Genomic DNA, 23,440 nt, shown 5'->3' with positions numbered 1-23,440 from the left:
CAGTGTCCTCATCTGCATGGATCTTGACCACAGCAACAAGGGAAAGAATTTAAAAATAAAACTGTAGAAGTCAAAAGCCGGCAGCTAAAAAAGGTAGGTGTTTTGTCTGAAATGAGATGGGTCCTTTTAATCTCCAGATCCCCCTTCCTGTACTTGAAGTTGATCACCACATCATCAAAGCAGCTCAGAAAATGTTTAGTTGGTACCCTACTGTGGGGGGATGGGAGAGAAGGAGGGAGAGTTAGTCCACTTTCAACTGTTTTCCTGTACGAGCTAATGTGCAAACACACTTTGGACACACCACCTCCAGGACTAAAAACAGTATGTTACCTGGAAACAGCATCTAAGACTGGAAAGATCTAATGCAGTTTATAGGAAGGCACAGTTACCAGAAGCCAGAGGGAAAGACGAGTCACTTACTTGTTTTTTTCTAGGTGAAGTATGTGTTTCTTTCCCTCTACATGAATGACATATGACATCTTGTCCTGAACACAAAAGAGAGAACACTTACACAGTGCAATAACAAAAATGCTCTCTCAGCCATCATCCAAAACCCTGGAGTAAACAGCAACCACGTGCCCAGTTATTCTAAATGTGCCACTAATGTCACCTTCATCAGCCCTGCCGTTAAGGAAGGTCTTATATTCAGCTGGTAAATATGCCCAGTGGTCTGTGATGGGATGTTAGATGGGGTGGGATCTGAGTTACTACAGAGAATTCTTTCCCGGGTGCTGGCTGGTGAGTCTTGCCCACGTGCTCAGGGTTTAACTGATCGCCATATTTGGAGTCGGGAAGGAATTTTCCTCCAGAGCAGATTGGCAGAGGCGCTGGAGGTTTTTCGCCTTCCTCTGCAGCATGGGGCATGGGGTCACTTGCTGGAGGATTCTCTGCACCATGAAGTCTTTAAGCCATGATTTGAGGACTTCAATAGCTCAGGCATAGGTTAGGGGTTTGTTACAGGAGTGGCTGGGTTGTGCAGGAGGTCAGACTAGATGATCATAATGGTCCCTTCTGACCTTAAAATCTATGAGTCTATGAGCTGCTATAACTCAGCCGTGAGGGTTTACTTAGGGCCATCACTATGCATGTTCATTCTCAGTTCACATACATTTAGTTCCCAAACACCCGTGACGCAAATTATTGCCTGCCTTGGCCATTTCTACACCTACAAAACCCAAGAGAGTGAGCTAATAAAGAAACTCCTATTCTTAATCATTTTGCTGATTTCAGACTGCATACGGGTAATCCCGTTACGTCACATGACACTCCAGACACAAATTCCAGCATGGTTCTAACTCACACATAGAAAGTTATTTCAAAATTAGCTTTCTGCGTTTAATTATTCCATCAATAGCATGATTCTAAGTTTCCTGGAAAGAAGCTTAGCATATAATCTCCTCAGATGGGAAAGGACAATGCGGTTTTTCCTTCAGCATGTATGTTCTGGTCCTTTATGGCCTATTCTCTCCACTTCCTGGTACTATCCCAGTAGGTTGGGATCTGTTTATTTAAAGGGACATTTCAAATTGACTGGTGACAACATTAATTATCACAACATGAGCAAGCACTGGCTTACCACTGCAGTCAGCTGCAGGGCATCTGTGATACAGCATCACGCCCTGGTCACAGAAATCCTGTTAATCCTGACCGACAGTCAGTTTAAGCCTCAAGTGCCTTAAAGTGCACAAACTCTGTCCTACTGTGAGGAAGTTACATGGCTTGATGGGTCTATGACGCACTAAACACCATCATCTGAAAGCTAGCACAATGTCTTGCATATGTTATGGGAGGCTGGACACTTGCAATCATTTGCAGTTACATTGTTCAGGGGATAGACTAATTGAATTTAGGGCCAGCTTTAGACAGAGCTGATTCAGAAGCAGAGAATGATTTTAAACACTACGAAGTACCTGTACTGAGGAGGAATTGGAGGCCGCTCGCCGCTCTCTTGTTAACTTCTGTGGATGTATAATTTCATAGGAAGACAAATGAGAGGTCTGCTGGAAACCTAGAAAAGAAAAAGCAAATGCTGTCACATTCACGTCACTAAGGAAAACAAAACAGACAGACTATGCCCAAGGAATGAAACAACATCTCTTTGGAAGGATGATCCAGGGGTTAAGGTGCAAGTTTGTGATTTGAGAGACCCAGGTTCAATTACCTGTTCTGCCACAGACTCCCAGAGTGACCTAATGCAAGTCACTTAGCCTCTCTATGCCTCAGTTATCTATCGGTAGAAACAGGACAATAGCACTGCCCTACCTCTCCTAGGTATGATGAGGATAGACATATTGTTAGGTGCCCAGATACTACAGTAGTGGGAGCCATATAAGTACCTATGATAAATCTGGAACTAGATTGACTCTTATAACTGGCTTTCTATCTAAGACATTTTATTTTTAAACTGATATAAATGAAGGTATTAACAACTGATAGCATACTTAATATCAGGTATGGTATCTTCTTCATACAAATATAGGATACTATCCAATCTTCTGCATCAAAGAGGGACAAAGTAAGAAGCTTATACTCAGCATTTAATGACCGGACTAGAAGAAAAAAAATAAATTCTGCTAACCAGCCTATTTTCATGAAAGTATCATACTCCAAGGCAGCAGCATATGTTTAAAGACATCAACCTCCTTCTGAAGAGGATGCTTCTGACAAGTGCAGAGGAGCACAGGGCAGAACACCACACATCCAGATTAAAAACTTTCAGGCCACAAAATGATTTACAAATACTCATTGCCACAAAATACAGTGATCACTTGAGAACTGGAGAGTAATAAACTAAGTTAGCCAGACTGGCTCAAATAAGAAGCTCATTCAAGACTCAACAATCCGATAATCTCTTAAAATACCAACAACAATACCTTACACCTTTCATGATGTTTCAAAGCACTGTACATGACATATGGGGAAAATGAGGCACAGAGAAGGGTAGGAACTTGTCCAAGGTCACCCAGTAGACCAGTGGCAGAGCTGGGAATGGAAACCCCACGTCTCCTGAATCCACATCCACTAGGCCACACTGCCTCCCTAGATTATACTAGAGAGGCTCCTAAAACCTACCTTTCTCCCTCCCCAGGGTGTAGCAGCAGCAAACCCAGGCAGTAACTCTTACAAAACTCAGCAATGCCAGTCAAAGCTTTTACATGTTAAAGGCTGTTCAAGCACAGTAGGCCACGAAAGGGCATTTTAAGGACTTACCGAATGCATGCAATATATAATGGAGAAGTAGCCTCTTTCAGGAGAAAGTCTAGCATAGAATATTGTTGTTATATACAGGATTTATACAGGCACCCTAGCAACATGATGCAGATGCTTCCTAATAAGGACAGCTGGACAACTGAGTTGTTTAAGGAGAATCAGTTACACACCAGTTGTGGGATAAAATGCTTCTAATGAATTGATGCTATAAAATAAGGTTGCATATGTGGGTTTATGATCAGTCAAAAAAACCCAGGGTCTGTGCCTAAGCAACAGCCATTCCCCTTGGAAAGATGGTGATGGGAGCTACGAAGGGTTTTAAGTACAACAGATTTTACTGGCATATAACGGTGGAATCAATGAGCTCACCAGAAGGGCACAAGCTTTAAAACCTAAAATAAAGAAGGAAGGAAATATTTCTATTTCCTGTAACAATCCATCTCCAAAACTACATTGCCATTCTTGCAGTTTATGATCGCTGAGGATCTTCCACAAGGAAATCTCTACAGTCAAACTGGAACACACACTAGCTGTTTGCCACAATGGGAGGAAAGGGAATAGAGCAGCTACTGACCAATACACAGCACTTACTTGAAAGCAGCAGCTCAGTTTTGAAGAACAACTCCATTTTCTACTACAGAATGTATTTACTGCTTTATAAGTCACACTTTGGGTCATCACCATGACTTAAGTACTCTCCCACTGGTGGCCTGCTCCATCACTTGAGAGTAGGCTGGAATTTTCAAAAGGCATCTACGAGAGTTTGAAATTCAATGAGACTTGGGCCACCAACTCATTAGGCTCCTTTAAAAATACCAATCCTAGTCATCATCAGGGCTAACAAACTGCACTGAAATTTAAACATCTGGGGGCGCTCTTTGCTTGGCCACTTACTGCAGGGATTTTGAGAAAGTTGGGTAAGCCAGTCCCTCCAACTAGGATTGGTATTAAAATAAGCCAAAACATCAAGTATTTAAAGCATCATGCCAGTTTAACACTGCCTCTCCATGCTAATACTGCACACACATCCCAAAAAGTCCTTTTATTCCAAGCACTGCTGTGCCACGGTCCAGCTGATGGAGCTCAGCAGGTACGTTCCTTAAAGAGAACAGCAAATTTTTAACTCTGGAGTACCCTTCCAGTTCAAGTACTGGGCTCTGAACAAATAACAGTCAGTTTGGGGGGTCAAGGTCCAGGGTCCATGCTAGACACAGACTAGTAGCATTTTGCTTTGACAACACTGCCTTGTGTCATCATGGCTACTTCCTAGATCTGAGTTGGGGTCCCCTGAGGCGGTTCTTGATTCAAAACAGGTGTCACTGTAGAATTATGAGGTCCTTCACATTTGAGCTATGTCTTCACTGAAAAACAGTCTGTGTTTTTCCCATGGCAGCAGCAACCCTGATGTCAACACATACTGGAGACAAGGCACTGCAGTTTTACCATGAAGTAAACTAGGTGAAATCCATCACAGACAAAGGATATAGGGTCCAGCCTCCCTAGGTACTTTGCAGTAAAATCTACAGGTGCCTTGTCTCCACTTGCTTATCTCACTATAAAATCCTAAGGCATGTCAGTTCTCATTAAAACAAAGCCTTTTTGTCAGTGAAGAAAAAACTTTGAGTTTTACTTACTAGTAGATTCCTGCACCAGTCCTGCTGTTCACTGACTGTACAGTGCGGAGGGACATGGATCTCTCCTTCAGGGAGCTCCATCTATATTACACTTATGCAGTATAGTTCAGACTTTTTGACACAAGAAGGGGGTGGGGGGTAAACTTACCCATGGTGCAGCTTTGTGCTTCTCTCTAGTGGATCCCTGTTGAAAGGGTTGACAAAAAGGAGGACACTCTTACTATGAGATACGTAGCTCTGCCTTGCAAACCCAGAGAGGAACTGTCCCCTATGTTTAATGATGGATACTTCACTGAGAAGAGAGACACAAACCTAAACCACTCCCTGTTTTTAATCAGAGAGTTTATCCAAGTCTGTTTTGTCCACACAACATGATATTCTGCATGTCTTTGGCCTTTATAAAGTGCTCTCAGATAGACGGGTTCTTGCCTCTCTGTACAATGGCAATTAGTTAATCGCTAAATTACACTTTAGCTTCCATGGCCCAGCCCAGCTCATCTTGTACTCCTCTCAGTGTGTTGACAGGATCTGGCTTCAGGTAGAGAACAGATGAATATATCTCTTTGTGTATATCAGACAACAATGGACTGCCTGCAGTTGGCTCGGCCCCTCGTGGGAGAAGAGATCTGAATGTGAGGGACTAATCTCAGAACCAGGACTCCAGTTCTCCACAAGGCAACACATCAAGCTGCCACTAGACTGACAGACCAATACAAATCACATTTGTGATACTGCAATTAATAATAAAATCTAGCTCATATATAGCACCTCTCATCAGCAGATCTCAAAGCCCTTTCAAAAGAGGTCAGTATCATTATCCCCATTCTACAAATAAGGAAACTGAGGCACAGATAATTGAAGTGACTTACTCAAGGTCACCCAGCAGGCTAGTGGCAGAGCAAGGAATAGAACCAGGTCTCTCAAGTCTCAATTCAGAGGTTTTAAACATCACCAGAATCCCGTTTTATTCTACAATAATATTGTATCCTGGAAGCTAACTCTCCACTGTACTGTGATCTTGTGAACAATGTGCTAGTTAAATTTGCCATCAGTAAGGCCATATATAACTCCAGCCCTGGCTATGTATCTGACCTAGCTTTGACTATTAGCACCCCTCACCCTCTCTGCTGTCAGCATTGCCAATCTAGATACCCCATTCATCTACTTTTCCCCATAGACTCCTCCGTGCATTCTTTTACTTCTCTCCCTAAGCAAGGGACACCCTCCCAGCTCCAATCCACCAAGCCATCCTCTCAGATCTCTCCTTAAGGTCTGGTCTACTCTGTGAGTTTAGTTCCAATTTAGCAGCATTAAATCGAATTAACCCTGCACCCGTCCACACAACAAAGCCATTTACTTCGACATAAAGGGCTCTTAAAATTGATTTCTGTACTCCTCCCCGATGAGAGGAGTAGCACCAAAATCGACATTGCCATTTCGAACTAGGGATAGTGTGACCGCAATTCAACGGTATTGGCCTCCAGGAGCTATCCCACAGTGCACCATTGTGACCACTCTGGATAGCAATCTGAACTCAGATGCACTGGTCAGGTAGACAGGAAAAGCCCTGCAACTTTTGAATTTCATTTCCTGTTTGCCCAGCATGGAGAGCACAGGTGACCATGCAGAGCTCATCAGCACAGTTAACCATGCAACCCGAGAATCGAAAAAGAGCACCAGCATGGACTGTACAGGAGGTACTGGATCTGATCGCTATGTGGGGAGAGGATTCGTGCTAGCAGAACTACGTTCCAAAAGATGAAATGCCAAAACATTTGAAAAAAATCTCCAAGGGCATGATGGAGAAAGGCCACAATAGGGACTCACTACAGTGCCGCGTGAAAGTTAAGGAGCTCAGACAAGTCTACCAGAAAACCAAAGAAGCAAACGAAAGGTCCGGGGCAGAGCCGCACACATGCCGCTGCTACGCTGAGCAGCATGCAATTCTAGGGGGGTCCATCACCACTACCCTACCCCTGACCATGGATTCCGAGGAGGGGGTAATCTCAGCCATGCCTGAGGATTCTGCGGAGGGGGAAGATGAAGAGGAGGATGACGACGAACTTGCGGAGAGCACACAGCACTCTGTTCTCCCCAACAGCTGGGATCTTTTTCTCAGCCTGACTGAAGTGCCCTCCCAACCCTCCCAAGGCATTATCCCAGACCATGAAGCCATGGAAGCGACCTCTGGTGAGCGTACCTTTGTAAATATAAAACATGGTTTAAAAGCAAGCTTTTTTTAATGATTAATTTGCCCTGAGGACTTGGGATGCATTCGCAGCCAGTACAGTTACTGGAAAAAGTCTGTTGACATGTCTGGGAATGGAGCAGAAATCCTCCAGGGACATCTCCATGAAGCTCTCCTGGAGGTACTCCAAAAGCCTTTCCAGAAGGTTTCTGGGCAGTGCAGCCTTATTCCATCCTCCATAGTAGGACACTTGACCATGCCATGCTAGTCGCAAGTAATCTATATCATTGCATGACAAAGCCTGGCAGCATATGGTCCCAGCGTTTGCTGGCATTCAAGCAACATCCATTCTTTATCTCACTGTGTTATCCTCAGGAGAGTGATATCGTTCATGGTAACCTGGTTGAAATATGGGAATTTAATTAAGGGGACAGAGGTGGCCATTCCTACTGGGCTGTTTGCCTGTGGCTGAAAAGAAATCCTTCCCTGCAGTTAGCCAAGGGGAGGGCGATTGGCGCTGAGCTTTTCATGTTTGGCTGTCAGGGATCTTCCCAGATACCAGCCACACAGCGGGGGGGTTGGGGGGGACCAGGGGGGTAAAGCGATCATCCCAGAGAATTGGATTGGGGGGGTTAGTTTGGTTTCTGCTGCTGCACGTTAACAGGAAAGCCACCGCACTCAACGGGCTTTGCTTGGTATGTGGGAAAGGAGGGCGTTGGATATATGAAGGCTGCAGAAGCCGAAAGACAATGGTTTACCATGGCCGCATGCAAGTCGAATTCTGTTGCCTGGACCTGCATCTGTGATCTCTAATACCAAAGCCGCAGGCACTCATTAAGATGCAAAATGAGACCTTGTACTGAAATCACATGTGCTATGTAATATGAATAGTGTTGTTCACTGTGAAAGAGTATAAGCATTGTTCTGTAAAATGTATCTTTTAAAATACTTCTCTCCCTTTTTTCCCTCCCTCCCACAGCTGCAAATTTTTCAAGCCTCCCTCCTCTGTCCCGAAGACTATCTCAGATAAGGCGGTGGAAAAAAAGGACGCGAGACGAAATGTTCTCTGAAATCATGGAACCGAACCGCAATGAAAGACCTCATCTGAATGAGTGGAAGGACGCGGTATCAAAGTACAGGAAAGATGCCAGTGAACCTGAAGACAGGAGGGACCAACGTGAGGAATGAGGGACGCTCGAGATGAGAGGTGGCGGCAGGAAGATCAGAGGAGGCAGGATGCAACGCTGGGGCTGCTGCGTGAGCAAACAGACATGCTCTGGCGTCTGGTGGAGCTTCAGGAACAGCAGCAGGATCACAGAGTGCCGCTGCAGCCCCTGTATAACCACTCTCACCCCTCACCATGTTCCATAGCCTCCTCACCCAGACGTGTAAGAACGCGTGGGAGGAGGCTCCGTGTACCCACCCACTCCACCTCAGTGGACAGCCCAACCAAAAGGCTGTCATTATTTTGAACTTCTGAAGTGGCCTTTTCCTTCCCTCCTATCCTCCTCTCAAACCCCACCCGGGCTACCTTGTCAGTTCTCTCCCTCTTTTTATAATCAATAAATAGAGAATACATGATTTTTAAACAATAGTGACTTTATTTCCTTTGAAAGCAAGCTGTGATCGAAGGGGGAAGGTGGGTTGCTTACAGAGAATGAGTCAATCAAGGGGGTGGGTTTTCATCAAGGAGAAACAAACACAACAGTCACACCGTGCCCTGGCCAGTCATGAAACTGGTTTTCAAAGCTTCTCTGATGCGCAGCACTTCCTGGTGTGCTCTTCTAATCACCCTGGTGTCTGGCTGCGCGTAATCAGAGGCCAGGCGATTTGCCTCAGCCTCCCACCCCACTATAAAGGTCTCCCCCTTACTCTCACAGAGATTGTGGAGCACACAGCAAGCAGCAATAACAATGGGAATATTGGTTTCGCTGAGTTCTGAGTGAGTCGTAACGTGCACCAGCAACCCTTTAAACGGCCAAATGCACATTCTACCACCATTCTGCCCTTGCTCAGCCTGTAGCTGAACAGCTCCTGACTACTGTCCAGGCTGCCTGTGTACAGCTTCATGAGCCATGGCATTAAGGGGTAGGCTGGGTCCCCAAGGATAACTATAGGCATTACAACTTCCCCAACGGTTATTTTCTGGTCTAGGAAGTAAATTCCTTGCTGCAGCCGTTTAAACAGAGTAGTGTTCTTGAAGATGCAAGCATCATCAACCCTTCCCGGCCATCCCATGTTGATGCTGGTGAAATGTCCCTTGTGATCCACCAGTGCTTGCAGCACCACTGAAAAGTACCCCTTACGGTTTATGTACTGGCTGCTCTGCTGCTCCGGTGCCAAGATAGGGATACGGGTTTCATCTATCGCCACACCACAGTTAGGGAATCCCATTGCAGCAAAGCCATCTACTATGACCTGCACATTTCCCAGAGTAACAACCTTTCATAGCAGCAGCTTAATGATTGCTTTGGCTACTTGCATCACAGCAGCCCCCACAGTAGATTTGCCCACTCCAAATTGATTCCCGACTGATTGGTACCTGTCTGGCGTTGCCAGCTTCCACAGGGGTATCACCACTCGCTTCTCAACTGTGAGGGCTGCTTTCATCTTGGTATTCTGGTGCTTCATGGCAGGGGAGAGCAAGTCACAAAGTTCCATGAAAGTGCCCTTACGCATGCAAAAGTTTCGCAGCCACTGGGAATCATCCCAGACCTGCAACACTATGTGGTCCCACCAATCTGTGCTTGTTTCCCGGGCCCAAAATTGGCGGTCCACGGCTAGAACCTGACCCATTAACAGCATGATCTCCAAAGTGCCGGGGCCCACCGTTTGAGAGAATTCTGTGTCCATGTCCATGTCCTCATCACTCTCGTCACTGCGCTGCAGTTGCAGCCTCCTCCTTGCCTGGTTTTCCAGGTTCTGGTTCAGCATAAACTGCACAATAATGTGTGAGGTGTTTACAATGTTCATTACTGCTGTCTTGAGCTGAGCAGGCTCCATGCTATGGTATGGCATCTGCACAGTTCATCCAGGGAAAAAAGTGCGAAACGGTTGTCTGTGATTGCTTTCACGGAGGGAGGGATGAGGCTGTACACAGAACCACCAACGACAATTTTTTTTGCCCTATCAGGCATTGGGATCTCAACCCAGAATTCCAATGGGCGGGGGAGACTGCAGGAACTATGGGATAGCTACCCACAGTGCAACGCTCCAGAAGTCAACGCTAGCCTTGGTACATGGACGCACACCACCGAATTAATGTGCTTAGTGTGGCCGCATGCACTCGACTTTATACAATCAGTTGCCCAAAATCGAATTCTGTAAATTCAGAGTAATCCCGTAGTGTAGACATATCCATTAGACTCAGTTTTTCTCCAATGCTCACCAGAGGGGACCCAATAAATCAGCAGTATATTTATCAGTTTATAAAGTCTTCAAACCTGCACACATCTAAACTGAGCCACCACATGATCATAATACAGCAGACTTTATGGAAATACTGCGATGCTTCCTTGTCCCCTCCTCTTTTCCTATTTTTACATGCTTGCTCATGTCTAGATGTATTGGCTTTAAGCTCTCTTTTTTTGTTTCTGCAAGGCACCTCACACACCTTTGGGCACAGTTACAAAACTAAAACTAACAGTGATCTACAAAGGTACTGAAAAACAAGCCTGCACAAAAGAAGATCCACTTTTCCTATCTTAGGTAGCAAACAGCATCTGGAAGACTCTTCATAGCCCTGAAAAGCTAATCATTTTCCTTACCAGCAACTGGGCTTATGCCCAGAATTAGTTTTAAGGACCAGACAGGTTCTGTGTTGACACTGCTGCAGTGACAAATAAAGATTGGAGCCCCAGGCACTTTTCCATCAACAATATCCCAGCCTGGAAGCAAAAGCAATTAGAGTATTTTCAATTCTGGTCTCCCACACTTTGCTATCCACTCAGAGAGTTTCAAGTCACACTAGCAAAGCGTAGTCACTCACAGAGCTACAACACTTCTTGGAAAAAAGGAAGGTGTAGTGCAGTAAAACATTCTTTAGTTACTCTGATTTACTGATTGGAGGATATGCCAGAAGATTATAACCCCAGCTCACAATAGCCCTTGTTCATAAAGTCTAGAGAGGGTAAAGAGCATCCGACAGTCACATCCTCAGTCAGAAGATAACAGAGGGAAGGGCCGCTTCCTTCCCTGGGATAAGCCACCACAATCTACACTCTCACAAGTGACGACTCCAAACTTGCCACTTCTAGCACTTCCATTTTCAATTGCAGAAAGATTCTTCTTCACATCCTGTCCCAGATTTCTGTATATCATTACTGTCCATTGTTAAACCATTTCCAGATCCCAAACCAAGTGGTGGCTGCATTTCAGTGGTGAGTGAAGGGAACCTCATATACTTTGTGGAACATTTTGGGACTCCTTCAGGATAAAACATTAAGACTCCACTAAATACGGCAGATTTCATAATAGAGTGGAGGAAGCAAGTGAGAAATGGAGTTCTATTGAGGTGAGTCACTTCTTTTATAGGGCAAATGCCGGAAATCCTTCCTCTTATTCCCAAATTTCATTCCTCACCCACAGAAATGTTAGGGTACACTTACCCCATAGGCTAATATATATGTGCGTATTGATGACAGGTATGTACGCACATCAGTTTCTTGTGGTGTACTTGTTAAGTCTGTGGGTACAACATTGAAAGACCTCCTATGCCATTCTCAATTGTCTATTGGTCTAGATAAAAGGACATAGACATAGGCGTGGGTACTCATCTATTTAGGTAACAAGATATAGGTCAACTTTACTTTTCTGGGTAAAAATCTTAATATAGAAGTGCTAACTTTGCCTCAGCTTAACATACAGGATATGGCCTGTAGGTCTCTTGCATTAAAGTCAAACTTACTTTAATATAAATTATAAACCTATTACAATAAACCAAATACTTAAACTATAAGAAAAGCGTGTGTATATAAGAAGGTTAGTCCTATAGGCTACACTGCTACACCCTTCCTGCACTCCAACCCCCTGCCCTGAGCCCCCTCCCACACGCTGCATTCTCTTCTGCACGCCAACGCCCTAGCCTGAGCTCTCAACCCCCTGCCCTGACCTCCCTGTTGCACCCCACCCTGAACCCACTCCTGCACCCCAACCCCTTGCCCTGAGTTCCTTCCTGCACACCACACCCCCTCCCACACCCTGCACTCCCTCCTGCACCCCAACCCACTGCCCCAGCCCTACATTCATGACCTTGCATACAATTTCCCCACCCAGATGTGGCCCTCGGGCCAAAAAGTTTCCCACCCCTGGTCTAGTCATTTGTACCACAATCCTCATTAAACCTAACCACCTGTTTTGGTCATTCTTTCTTAAGTGTAATTTCAGTTGTGACCATATTCCCAAGCAGAAGAGCGGCTGCACCCATTGCAACTATTTTGTCTCATTAATATTATCCTAATGACTTTTTCAATTAACCAGGGTCCAATTGCCAAATGGAAGGTGTGGAATCGGAAGTGGGAGGGGAAGGTGAGTCACAAGAGGAACTTTGCAAGTGGTCCACTGTGTGTGCGTGAGTTTGAGAACCATTAAAATACAGCACACAATCATGTAAGCCCTGTACAGTTTTAAGGCAGCATTTTAAGCAGTTAGAGCCCTTTCTGCTCACACAAGAGGATCTGTAGATTATAACTAGTATGATATGGCTTCTCCCACCCCAGCCTTTACAACCTGAACACATTTAAGAACTACACCACCACATCTTATAGTCTGTGTCTACATTAGAGAGATATGCCCTGACTGTGACACATTGCCAGTGACTCCCAACTTCTCCCCAGATCCCTTCAAGTGGTGTTAAAGACCCTGGTGTGAACAAAAAGCCAGCTGAAGCTTTGCTATGGTGGGCAACAAACTAGTAGTTAATACCAGCTCGTTTTCCTAGCACAGGTTACACTGACTGTGTGATCCAATGCATTAGTTCAGACTGCTGATAGCCAAGTCAGAGCAATAAAAGCAGGTAGAAAACTCGACCCACTTCTCTAAACGAAGAGATCAATGGATGCAGAGATTCTGTCACGGAGAGAAGACCCTACTCCTGGCAGCATCCCTGGATCCAGTAGTCCACTGGAAGGACCAGCAGTAACTGTACAGCGTGACTCATGCATAGGACTCCCCTTTTCCTGGAATCTTTTGGCTCTTGCTGCGTGAATTTATTTATTTTACTCTGGGTGTGTATGTCACCACCTCTTGAAGGGAGAGAAGAGACTTGACTTTGACACCAGCTGATTTTGCTTGCTTCTTCTCATGGTTATTATGAACTTTACTACACAGAAGACCTCCACTAATACTGCAGTAACTGGGTTTCCCTACTTCAAAGTATTCTATTGAATTTCCAATTCATAATACTGAGCCTTCTGGGAGAAAAAACTTTCACATGGAAGCACATGTAAAAAACAAACAGTGTTGTTCACATGTGCATTGAACTTGCTGTGGGAGTACCGCCAACCTAGGAATTGGCTCATTTACCATAAACTTGAATGACTCAGATACACAATAAGTTAAACCTAGCAACTCAGAAAACATCACAATTAGCAATAATAATGAGTTCTAACCTACTCAAGATTATTAAAACACATTTATAAAAATATACCTATTACTGTAGTATCTGGATGCATTAAGTACTTAGAAATACAATTAAATAATTACACTGAGTAACAGAAAAGGTGAACTGCAAAATTGATTTTATGCTCATGCACAATAAAGTTGTTCCATGAACAACATTAAAGCGGACAGGAAGGGGCGAGACCTTAGAATTTTACTGCATTTGAGGCCTTCTATGGGATTAGAATACAAAGAGTGTACTTCACGGCAGAAGCAAGTTTTCATCTTTCACGCCTTTGGGGAAATGAAGATGTTTCAGCTTTGTTTTGAAAATACTGCTTGGGCTCACTTTTATGTATTATTTAGAGATTAATACAAACCAGATCCTCCTTAATGCAAATGCCAAACTGTGTGAGAGAGCTGTACACAATCTAGGATACAGACCCAGAATGCTGAGAGTTTAACCAGGGTTGTCGAGGAGACTGTGTGTCTACTGGTCTTCAGCAAATGTGCGATCAAGCTACAGAAATGCATATAGCATGCAGGACTGTGGTATGTGCAGAACAAGCTTACCTCCAAAGATCTGCCCGTTTCATTTAAAGTCACCAGCTTCTTGCAGGCATACTGATCCCTGAAGCTCACACTTCATAGGCTAGACTGTGCCTATCTATCTTCAAAGCATTTTAGAAACAAGTCAGATTCTCGCTGTGCCAGAAAGAGATTCCTCACTGTCCCCTACCCTCAAACTTCAATTTTTTTATCCTAGACCAGAAATCTTGGGAGTCTTCTCTGACCCTAAACTTTCTTATTTCTTGCAGCATTTTCCCTGGTCCACTCATGTTTTCCTCCTTCAGCAATAAGGCTAGAGTCCATCTTTACCTCACTCCTGCTGAAATCCTGATCCATGCCTTAATTGGTAACAGTCTAGACCAGTGTTTCCCAAACTTGGGACGTTGCTTGTGTAAGAAAAGTCCCTGGAGGGCCGGGACGTGTCCGCAGGTCCGTCCGATCGCGGCTCCCACTGGCCGCAGTTCGCTGCTCCAGGCCAATGGGAGCTGCTGGAAGTGGCACAGGCTGAGGGACGTACTGGCCGTCACTTCCAGCAGCTCCCGTTGGCCTGGAGCAGCGAACCAGTAGGTAGGAGCCGCGATCAGCCGGACCTGCGGGCGTAGCAGGTAAACAAACTGGCCCGGCCCGGTCTGCCAGGGGCTTTCCCTACACAAGCGGCGTCCCAAGTTTGGGAAACACTGGTCTAGACTGTTACCATGCCTGCTTCTGGCCTTTCTTAATTCCTGTGCTAATGTCCAGAAAGCACCAGACGACTACTCTCTTGTACAGGAAGTGTGATTCTTTGCCATCTTCACTGGCTTCCAAGCCACCTCTGAATCCAGATTTTTTTTTTAAAAAGTTTTCTTCCTGGTTTTCATAACATAACAAGTACCTGCTCCACTGCCTCTGACCTTAGACAGTCACTCTCCAAGCTCCCTAATCTTAGACTCTCCTCTACCCCAACCCCATCATACTAGTATCTCAAACAAATTAAGTATGGTGGCCATTTTTGGTTATCGAAACAAACTAGACTTCATAGAAGTTGAACCACAAGAGAGGATATACACCAAGATATTTAATGTTAACCACATAACTCAAAGTCCCATAAAGCTCAGGTAAAGCCAGCAGTTATGTTTCTCCAGTATCAAGCTATCATAAAGTAAATTTTCAAAAGTTTTTTTTTTTAAATAAGCACTGAAAGAACCAATTTCCACTATTTTTAGGTTTATTCTTCCTCCTTTTATTCCATTACAGAGGGAAACAACCTCCTATCCCCTGACTTTTCTGCTGAGTTCTGTCCCCATCTGTGTTGCTGAGACAGAGGGAGCTCTCTAAGGCAGCTCAGCAATTTCCATGTATTAAACAAGAGAATTCTCATAACTGAAGACTGCAACTGCCAGGAAAATTCAGAGCATAAATGTTGAGATGTGCTTTGAAAATAACTTTTTAAATTGATAAAATATGTAGTTAGAAAGTCAGAATTGGTATAAGACTCTAAATATCAGGGAAAAAACAAAACCCTGAAAGTCAGAAACTCTAGTAAGCACAAGGCATAGCTCCTCTCGCACGCAACGTTAGAACATTTTACTACTATATTAGACTAATTGATCTTTCCAGGGGTACAGGTAGGGAAAATAATGCCCAACATACATAATTGATGGCATTTATTGTACATCTTTTTGTGATAATGGCTTCCTCAGTGACTTATCAGTTTCTGGGTGACACTCCAACTTCCGTCTATTTATTCGGGTATGTTCGAAATAATCACTTTATAGGTAGAAGAAACCATTCATGGTGACCTGACATAATAAATAAGTAGTTCCTGGCTTTCAATATCCCCTGAAGTCTTCAGTGTTTCTCCCCTCTTATTTATAATGAGGTCTGAGCCACAGGAAAGCTATTATCTTCCTCTGTTGACACGTAGATGATGACTAGTTGAACTGAACTCTTAGAAGATAATTAGACAACATTTGATAGAAACACTTCTGTAGTGGACAGTATTTTCCACAACTGCAGACAGGAACTGAGTTGTTAGCCCTCACAAGAAGAACTGACCATTCTAACATTAGAAACAAATATTCAAAAGACACATCATTTAAGACTGTTCCTGGTTGCTCTTTTACTGGTGCTGCTCAGTCTGTTCAAAACTCTCCACTTCTGAGCCATTACCTCTGCACCTCTACCAGACTTTAAATTCTTATAGATTATTTCCTGGAGCCCCCCATGCTCTGCAACATGCTATAAAAATTCCAGGGGGGTTGCAAATATTTACTGGAGCTCCACTCTGGACAGCTCCAGCTAAATTTAAGCCCTGATCTCTACCATTGAAGTCTCCCTCTTCACTTTAGTCTACAACTCCAAACCCCTCTCCTCCTTACATCCTTTAGTGTTGTCCCCCTCGACCTTCCCCCAGCTGTATCCTGAAAGAACACCTGCACTTTTAGGGCTTTAAGTGTGAACTGTCTCTTCTTTTTGCCGCTAAGCCATCTCTCTATCTCGCTCACCTAGATGTGGGTCCTGCCCACCTCTGACATGCTGTTGCTATTCTGAGGGTACACCAAATCAACACTTACTCAGTCTTCTGCACTAGGATTCAGTCTACCCCAAACAGCTTACAACCTACACTGAAGACATAGCAAGTGAAAGAAACAGACACAGAAGGAATGAGACGGAAGGGGAAAGATAACAACAACACAATCATGTGACTCACAGATATACTGCTACACTCCAAACCTACTTCCTGCCCAAACTAAAAATCTTGGCCTCTCTCCTTAACATCTCCTCATGGTTGTGTAGCTGTCAGCTCAAGCTCAATATGGCTAAAACAGAGCTCCTAATCTTCCCCACAAGCCCTCCCTACTACTTCCTTTCTTGATAACTGGACAGCATCACTCTGTCACTAAGGCCCATCATTTGGGCATCATCTTTGACTTGGACTTCTCTCTAGGTCCTTCAGGTTATGAATCTGGGCCAGTTCTTTCTGCATAACATCTCTAAGAAATGGCCTTTCTTATCTACCCATATAACTCGCATCAGCTAATGTCTTGATTACTGCAACATCCTTCTCCCTGGCCTTGACAAATGCAATCTTGCCCCGTTCATATCCATTCAGAAAGCTGCTGCAAAAATAATTCTCCTAGCCCATTGCTTTGACTGTCACCCTTCTTTTTGCATCACTCTGCAGTGTTTGCTTCACCCCCGCAATCACATTAAAAACCAGCAGCTTGTGTCTTCACTTTCAAGGCCCTTTGTGGTCTAACCACATCCTACCTATCATCTCTCATTTGCCACTAGATGTCAATTCCCATCTTCTATGGTTTCACAATGCCAACCTCCATCACCCACTTGTTAAATTTTCACACAATCACCTGTATGCTTTTTTCCATGCTGCGCCTCATGCTTGAACAAGGTCTCCATAAATGTCTGCAAAACTAACTCATTATCCTCCTGGAAATACCTTTGCTGTGATACCTACAAAAACTTGATAACAGTTAGGTTAACAGTGTGCTGAGATCACAGCGTATCCCATGCTCAATACTGTCTTACTATTTCCTGTACTTCTCCATCTGTCTGTATCCATCTACTGTCTATTGTCTTATACTTAAATTGTATAAGGATCTATACTTGGGTAGGGACCATCTTTTTATCTTGTTTCTACAGGATCTAATACAATGAGATCCTAGTCCATGACTAGGGCCCCTAGACGCTATGGTAATGTAAATAATTAATTAAAATGTGGTTTCTCAGCACACAGCATCAATGTCATAGCTTCAGATAACACCAATCAATAAATATGATAAGAATAAGAAGCTCTTCATTTACGATAAACAGAGGAATCCAAGAGAAAGGGTAGGGCAGGGTAATGCCCTTCCACTACAGGGAGACAATAGATGAGAGACTTCAGACATTTCAGCCCATAGCATGTGCACAACAGGAGAATCAGCATTATAGGAGCACACTAAACAAGGGATGTCAGAGAACAGAAGATCAATTCCCCTCTATCCAGGGGACAGGAGAGTTTAGATGCACACAAGAAAGTTGCATAGCCACCCCTACTCCTGTGTTTTTGAGATATAAGCACCGAGGGAACCCCTCCCTATCCTCAAATATTTTGGGGTGAGGCATTAGCAGTCTGTATAAGACAGCTCCCATTTTTGAAGGGGATTTATGCACATGGTACCTTTCTAGGTTTGAGAGGGTTACACTTTGTGCTTTTTTAGGTGGTTCTATCTATTGGGTCCCCTAGCTGGCGGGAGATAGGGGGCTGTCCATAAAGATTACCACCACATCCCGTTCTTGGGGGTCTGTGTAGACAACACCCCCCAAGTTTTTGATGCGGGTTGATACACAGAATGCCCTATAATCCAGTTGTAGTAAAGAGTACGTATGACACCTTCTGGGTTTGTGATGGCGGTTGCAGGGGTGAGTACACAGGGTGCCCTCACCTCTACAGTTTCATGGAAGTCTGTACAAAACACACAGCATTGCCCATGTTTAGTTGGAGGGTGAGGGGATCTACATACAGAATGCCCTTCATGAGTCAGAAGATCCTCTTTACTACACACTGGGGTTTCTGAGGGACAGAAGTGAATACAAGATGTTCACATCACACATCCTGAGTCTACACAGACATCTCCAGTTAGGCACTCTCCCTCCCAGAGGGTTTGGGGATTGGCAGTCTGGGCGCCCCATGGTTTCAGGGAGTCTATTCAGAGCACTCTCCTTTGCCTCAGGTTTTGGGGATCTCTATGTGGGGAGCCTCTTGGATTTGGGGGCTGCTGCACTGTGCATATCCCCTTATGAGAGGCTTTCAGGGATGTATATGCAGGGAGTGGGTAGGAGGACATTCCTGTACAAAGTGCCCCCCTTGCCCAGGATTTTTGGGTAGCTGTTACCCAGGAGTCCCCATGGTAAGGGTGCTTCTATCACAGAAAACTCTCCCTTGACCAAAGTTTTAGGTGTCTACATGAAGTTCTACAAGAAGGGGCGGGGGACTTGCTTTACAAAATGCTCCCCTAGCCAAAGATAGAGGAGTGCTTCTGTGGCATTCTGATAAAGAGTGCTCTCCTAGCTGAGGATTTAGAGGTCTGGATATGAGGGTTTCCCTGAAAAGGGGAACTCCTGTCACTGGGGTCTCCCGTTTGCCTGAAATCTGCATGCCGAAAGCACCTCCCACGTGGGAGGTTTGACTCTATCAGTTCAGTTCAATTTTATTAGACCACATATGACATTATGTCTTTTGCAAATACAAAAAAAAAATGCAAACTAAAAAGGTGACATCCATGTCATACTACTAAAATATCAATCAGAACTCAATAAAAACTCTCTTCTTCAGCACAATGCTAAAAGGGCAAAAAATTGCCACCTATTCAATTACGAACAGGGATTAAAATACTAAAAACATTATCTTTTGAGATGGTGATAAAGATTCGTTTTCAGACAGAAGAGGTAAAAAACCCAGCATACTCAAAAGTCAGAAAACTCTACAATCCAGAAGATAATGAGGTAGATCCACAGTTCTCAAACTGTAGGCTGCGACCCTGTTTTAATGGGGTCGCCAGGGCTGGCATTAGACTTGCTGGGGCCCCGGGTTAAATCTGAAGCCCAAGGGTCATGGGGCTCAGGTTGCAAGCCCCCCATCCTGGGCTGAAGCCCTTGGGCTTTGGCTCCCCCCACTCGCCCTCCATTCTCACCCACCCAGGATGGTGGAGCTTTGGCTTTGACCCCTGCTCCCGGGGCAGCAAGACTCAGGCAGGCTTAAGCTTCCCTCTGCAGACACAAACTAACTGTGGTTGTCAGAAGGGGGCCGTGGTGCAAAGAAGTTTGAGAACCCCGAGGCTGATGTTCCAACTTCAGGTTTCCACAGGCAAAAACAGATGTGAAGGATCTTTTCCATATCTGCCTTTAAATAAACCAGTTTCCCTAGTTTGAAAACTTAACTGAATACATGCCTTATATAAATGAGATTTTGATAACTCATTCAAATTCGGTTCAACAACAAGGGCCATTTTCAAAGCAGACAACCAAATGCAAATATGTAATCATGAATCACAGCTAGATCTTTTTGTTAGGTACATCTCAAAGGCCTCCTCTCTGTCCAAGCTCCTGGGGTCCCCATATTTATTCCGAGAGCTCTCTAGGCTTGGGGCCTTGCTGCCCAGAGTGCATCCCATGCCAAAGGCCACAGGGCACTCCCTGAATACAGGACCTCTATGATGTGCTCTAATCCCTGGGAAGAAGAGGTAGGGGCAGGTGGCTGTCACAGGGCGCTGCCCCTTACACAAGGTTTTGGGGACCACGTGCTCACAGCCTCATGAGCTCTGTGGGGTCCTGTACAGAGCACTGCCCTTCCCTGTGCTGGGACCCTCCGGATTCAGGACCTCTCTGTGGTGGGAGCCCTGCGGAATGGGGGGCTGCTGTCCGCCAGCATTGCCCTTCACACGGGCTGGGGACTCTAAGCTGGGACCCCCCAGGTTCGGGACTCCTGTGTGCGGGGAGCCCGGGGGGCGCTTCCAGGGGCCCCTGCCAGCCCCACCGCAGGTCCCCCGGAGCCGCACTCACCTGGCCGTTCCGCCGGCAGGCCCGGCCCCGCAAGGAGCAGGAGGAAGAGGCCGCTCCCCGCGGCCCGGGCCCAGGCCATCCCCATCCCCGGCTCCAGCTTCGGCGACTGCTGGCCTGGGGCAGCGGCCGCTCGGCGTCCTATGGAGCCTGCGCGCCGCGGCCTCCTGAGCCCAGCGTCAGCCCCGGCCCTGGCGCGGACCGCCTCCTCCGGCCGGCCGGGGGTGGAGCTGGGGCGGGGGCACCCCAGGACAGGGGTCCGGGGCGGCCGGCACAAGGATCTGTGGACACTCTGGGGCGGGGGCACAAGGACCTGGGGCAGAGACACCCCAAAGGCACAGGGGCTAGAACTGGGGGGGGCTGCTGCCCCCGGGGCTGGAAGCGGTTTCCATCACACACAGGGTTAACAGCTGGGTTCAATGGTTCTCAGCCCCCTTACCCAGGGGCAGGGATCCACGAAGGGGGCAGGCACAAAGAGCTGGGGGGGACACCCTGGGCGGGGGTCGCGGAGAGGCACAAGGAGCTGGGCAGGGGACCCCTACGGGCAGAAATAGGGTGACCAGACAGCAAATGGGAAAATTCGGGACGGGGGTGGGGGTCCTGTTGGTATCTATATAAGAAAAAGCCCCAAATATTGGGACTGTCCCTATAAAAAATCAGGATATCTGGTCGCCCTAGGCAGAAATCTGGGGGTGGGGGAGGCACAAGGAGCTGGGCAAACGTACATCCTGGGGGCAGGGTGGATTACACTTGGTAATTTCAGAAACAAATTCACAAATAAGTTTTGCACATTTAGTTGTGTGTCTGTATAGTTGAAATTCAGGCAGGTGAACTCTGGATAAGAGAAAAATCAAAGAAACTAAACTAACTCTCAAAGTGTCAGGAAATTTCATCCAAAATTAAATAGAGGCTCCTTGCTCACCTCTGCAAAACAAGGGATACAACAAATGGTGTTCTCAACACAGGCAGAAGAACTCTTCATGGAATGAGAATAGGAGTACTTGTGGCACCTTAGAGACTAACAAATTTATTGTAGCATAAGCTTTCCTGGGCTGTAGTACTCCACAAGTACTCCTTTTTGCGGATACAGACTAACACGGCTACTAGTCTGAAACCTTCATAGAATGAGTCTTCCTATGGCTCACACTTTGGTATTATAACAAAGCAAAAATCAAGGGATATGAGAAAAGCATTGAAGATGAAGACTTTGGGGAAAATTAGTAAATATAAAACTAGGACGTGTTTAATTTCTGGGTTCTGAGATTTAAATACAGGTTATCCGAGGCCCTCAAGTAAACAAGGGTGAGAGTCAGAAGCTGGAAATGACTCAGGGAAGTGATGTTATGAAGAAAATATGTATGTTAATAAAAGTACAATGTGCATGTTGGACATATCATTCCCCACAGGAAATCATAGCTGTTGATAATATGGAACTAAACCACATGACATGGTGACTCCTCTACACAGGCAGTTTTTACCGTGCCATAAAAAGGGAGCTATACCTTGCACTATAATCTAGTATGTTTGCTAGCTTTCCTGGACCTTAGGTAAGACCCTGACTAACATCTTAACATTAAACATCTCTTATTTGTTACGTTTTCTTCCAAAGTGGCTATTAAACTTAATTTATTCAGGGGATATTATCTGACACCTTTGAGAGAAAACAATACCCCAGTCTGCTTTACTATGGTAGATAATATCCTGTTTATTGGCCGTAGAGCAAGAGACTCCAGACTTAAAACCTAAATGATGGCCCAGGAGACCTGAGGGTCCAGTGAGGGCACAAGGAGGAAAGCATTATCAGATAATTGGATCCCTCACATCCCGCAATTGTGATTTTATAAATATTTTAAAGAAAACCTAAGGAAAAAAAATTGTATTTCAAATCTCCATTTGTGAGTAAAGTGGGGCACTTGCCTGTATATTCTTAAAATTATTTTTTTACATGAAATGTTAGGTCTTTGGTTTTCTTGGAAGACCAGAAACCAACTAAATCCCTAGCAGAATCTGTTGCTGGGAAACACCATCGAGGCATGAAGAACACCTAGATCAGACAGCAGCATATAGTCACAAACATTGACCCTGATGCTGCAGTCATTAATGTGTAATTTAACCGATAAAATAACACAGTAGAGGGGCTGAGGCTTGCCTCTGCATATTCATTAATCAGATAGAGGGATCCTGACTTTTAGCACATAAAAAGTTCTCCATGACAGGTTTAAGAGTAGCAGCCATGTTAGTCTGCATCTGCAAAAAGAACAGGAGTACTTGTGGCACCTTGGAGACTAACAAATTGATTTGAGCATAAGCTTTCGCGGGCTACAGCCCCTCTTCGTCGGATGCATGCAGTGGAAAATACAGTAGGAAGATATATACACACAGAGAACATGAAACAATGGGTGTTACCATACACATTCTAATGAGAGCAATCAGTTAAAGTGATTATTATCAGCAGGAGAGAAAAAGAACTGTTTCTAGTGGTAATGAAAATGGCCCATTTCCAGCAATTGACAAGGAGATGTAAGGGGGGAGATAAGCATGAGGAAATAGTTTTACTTTGTGTAATGGCCCATCCACTGCCAGTCTTTATTCAAGCATAGTTTGATGGTGTCCAATTTTCAAATTAATTCCAATTCAGCAGTCTCTCATTGAAGTCTGTTTCTGAAGGTTTTTTTTTGTTGTAATATTGCAACTTTTAGGTCTG

The 23,440-nt window shown here is 45.1% G+C and overlaps 1 protein-coding gene across 2 annotated transcripts in view; it reads right to left on the bottom strand.

Moving 5' to 3' along the window:
- ADAM9 (ADAM metallopeptidase domain 9) overlaps positions 1-20,864 on the bottom strand; it is a 59,933-nt gene extending 39,069 nt beyond the window's left edge. The window contains exons 1-4 of one of the 2 annotated variants that reach the window (XM_030538264.1): positions 20,740-20,864; positions 4,993-5,028; positions 1,911-2,008; positions 421-485 (exon numbers count right to left, since the gene is read on the bottom strand). In XM_030538264.1, the coding sequence (XP_030394124.1) occupies positions 421-485; positions 1,911-2,008; positions 4,993-4,996 (167 nt within the window). In that variant the 5' untranslated portion in view covers positions 4,997-5,028; positions 20,740-20,864. The remainder of the gene's footprint in view (positions 1-420; positions 486-1,910; positions 2,009-4,992; positions 5,029-20,739) is intronic. The other variant, XM_030538263.1, reaches the window with a different exon arrangement.
- Between the last annotated feature and the right edge of the window lie 2,576 nt (positions 20,865-23,440).

Source organism: Gopherus evgoodei, chromosome 19 (genome assembly GCF_007399415.2).
Source record: "Gopherus evgoodei ecotype Sinaloan lineage chromosome 19, rGopEvg1_v1.p, whole genome shotgun sequence".
NCBI lineage: Eukaryota > Metazoa > Chordata > Testudines > Testudinidae > Gopherus > Gopherus evgoodei.
The sequence above is the reverse complement of the archived record's forward strand: the minus strand, read 5'-3'. Positions and strand labels throughout refer to the sequence as shown.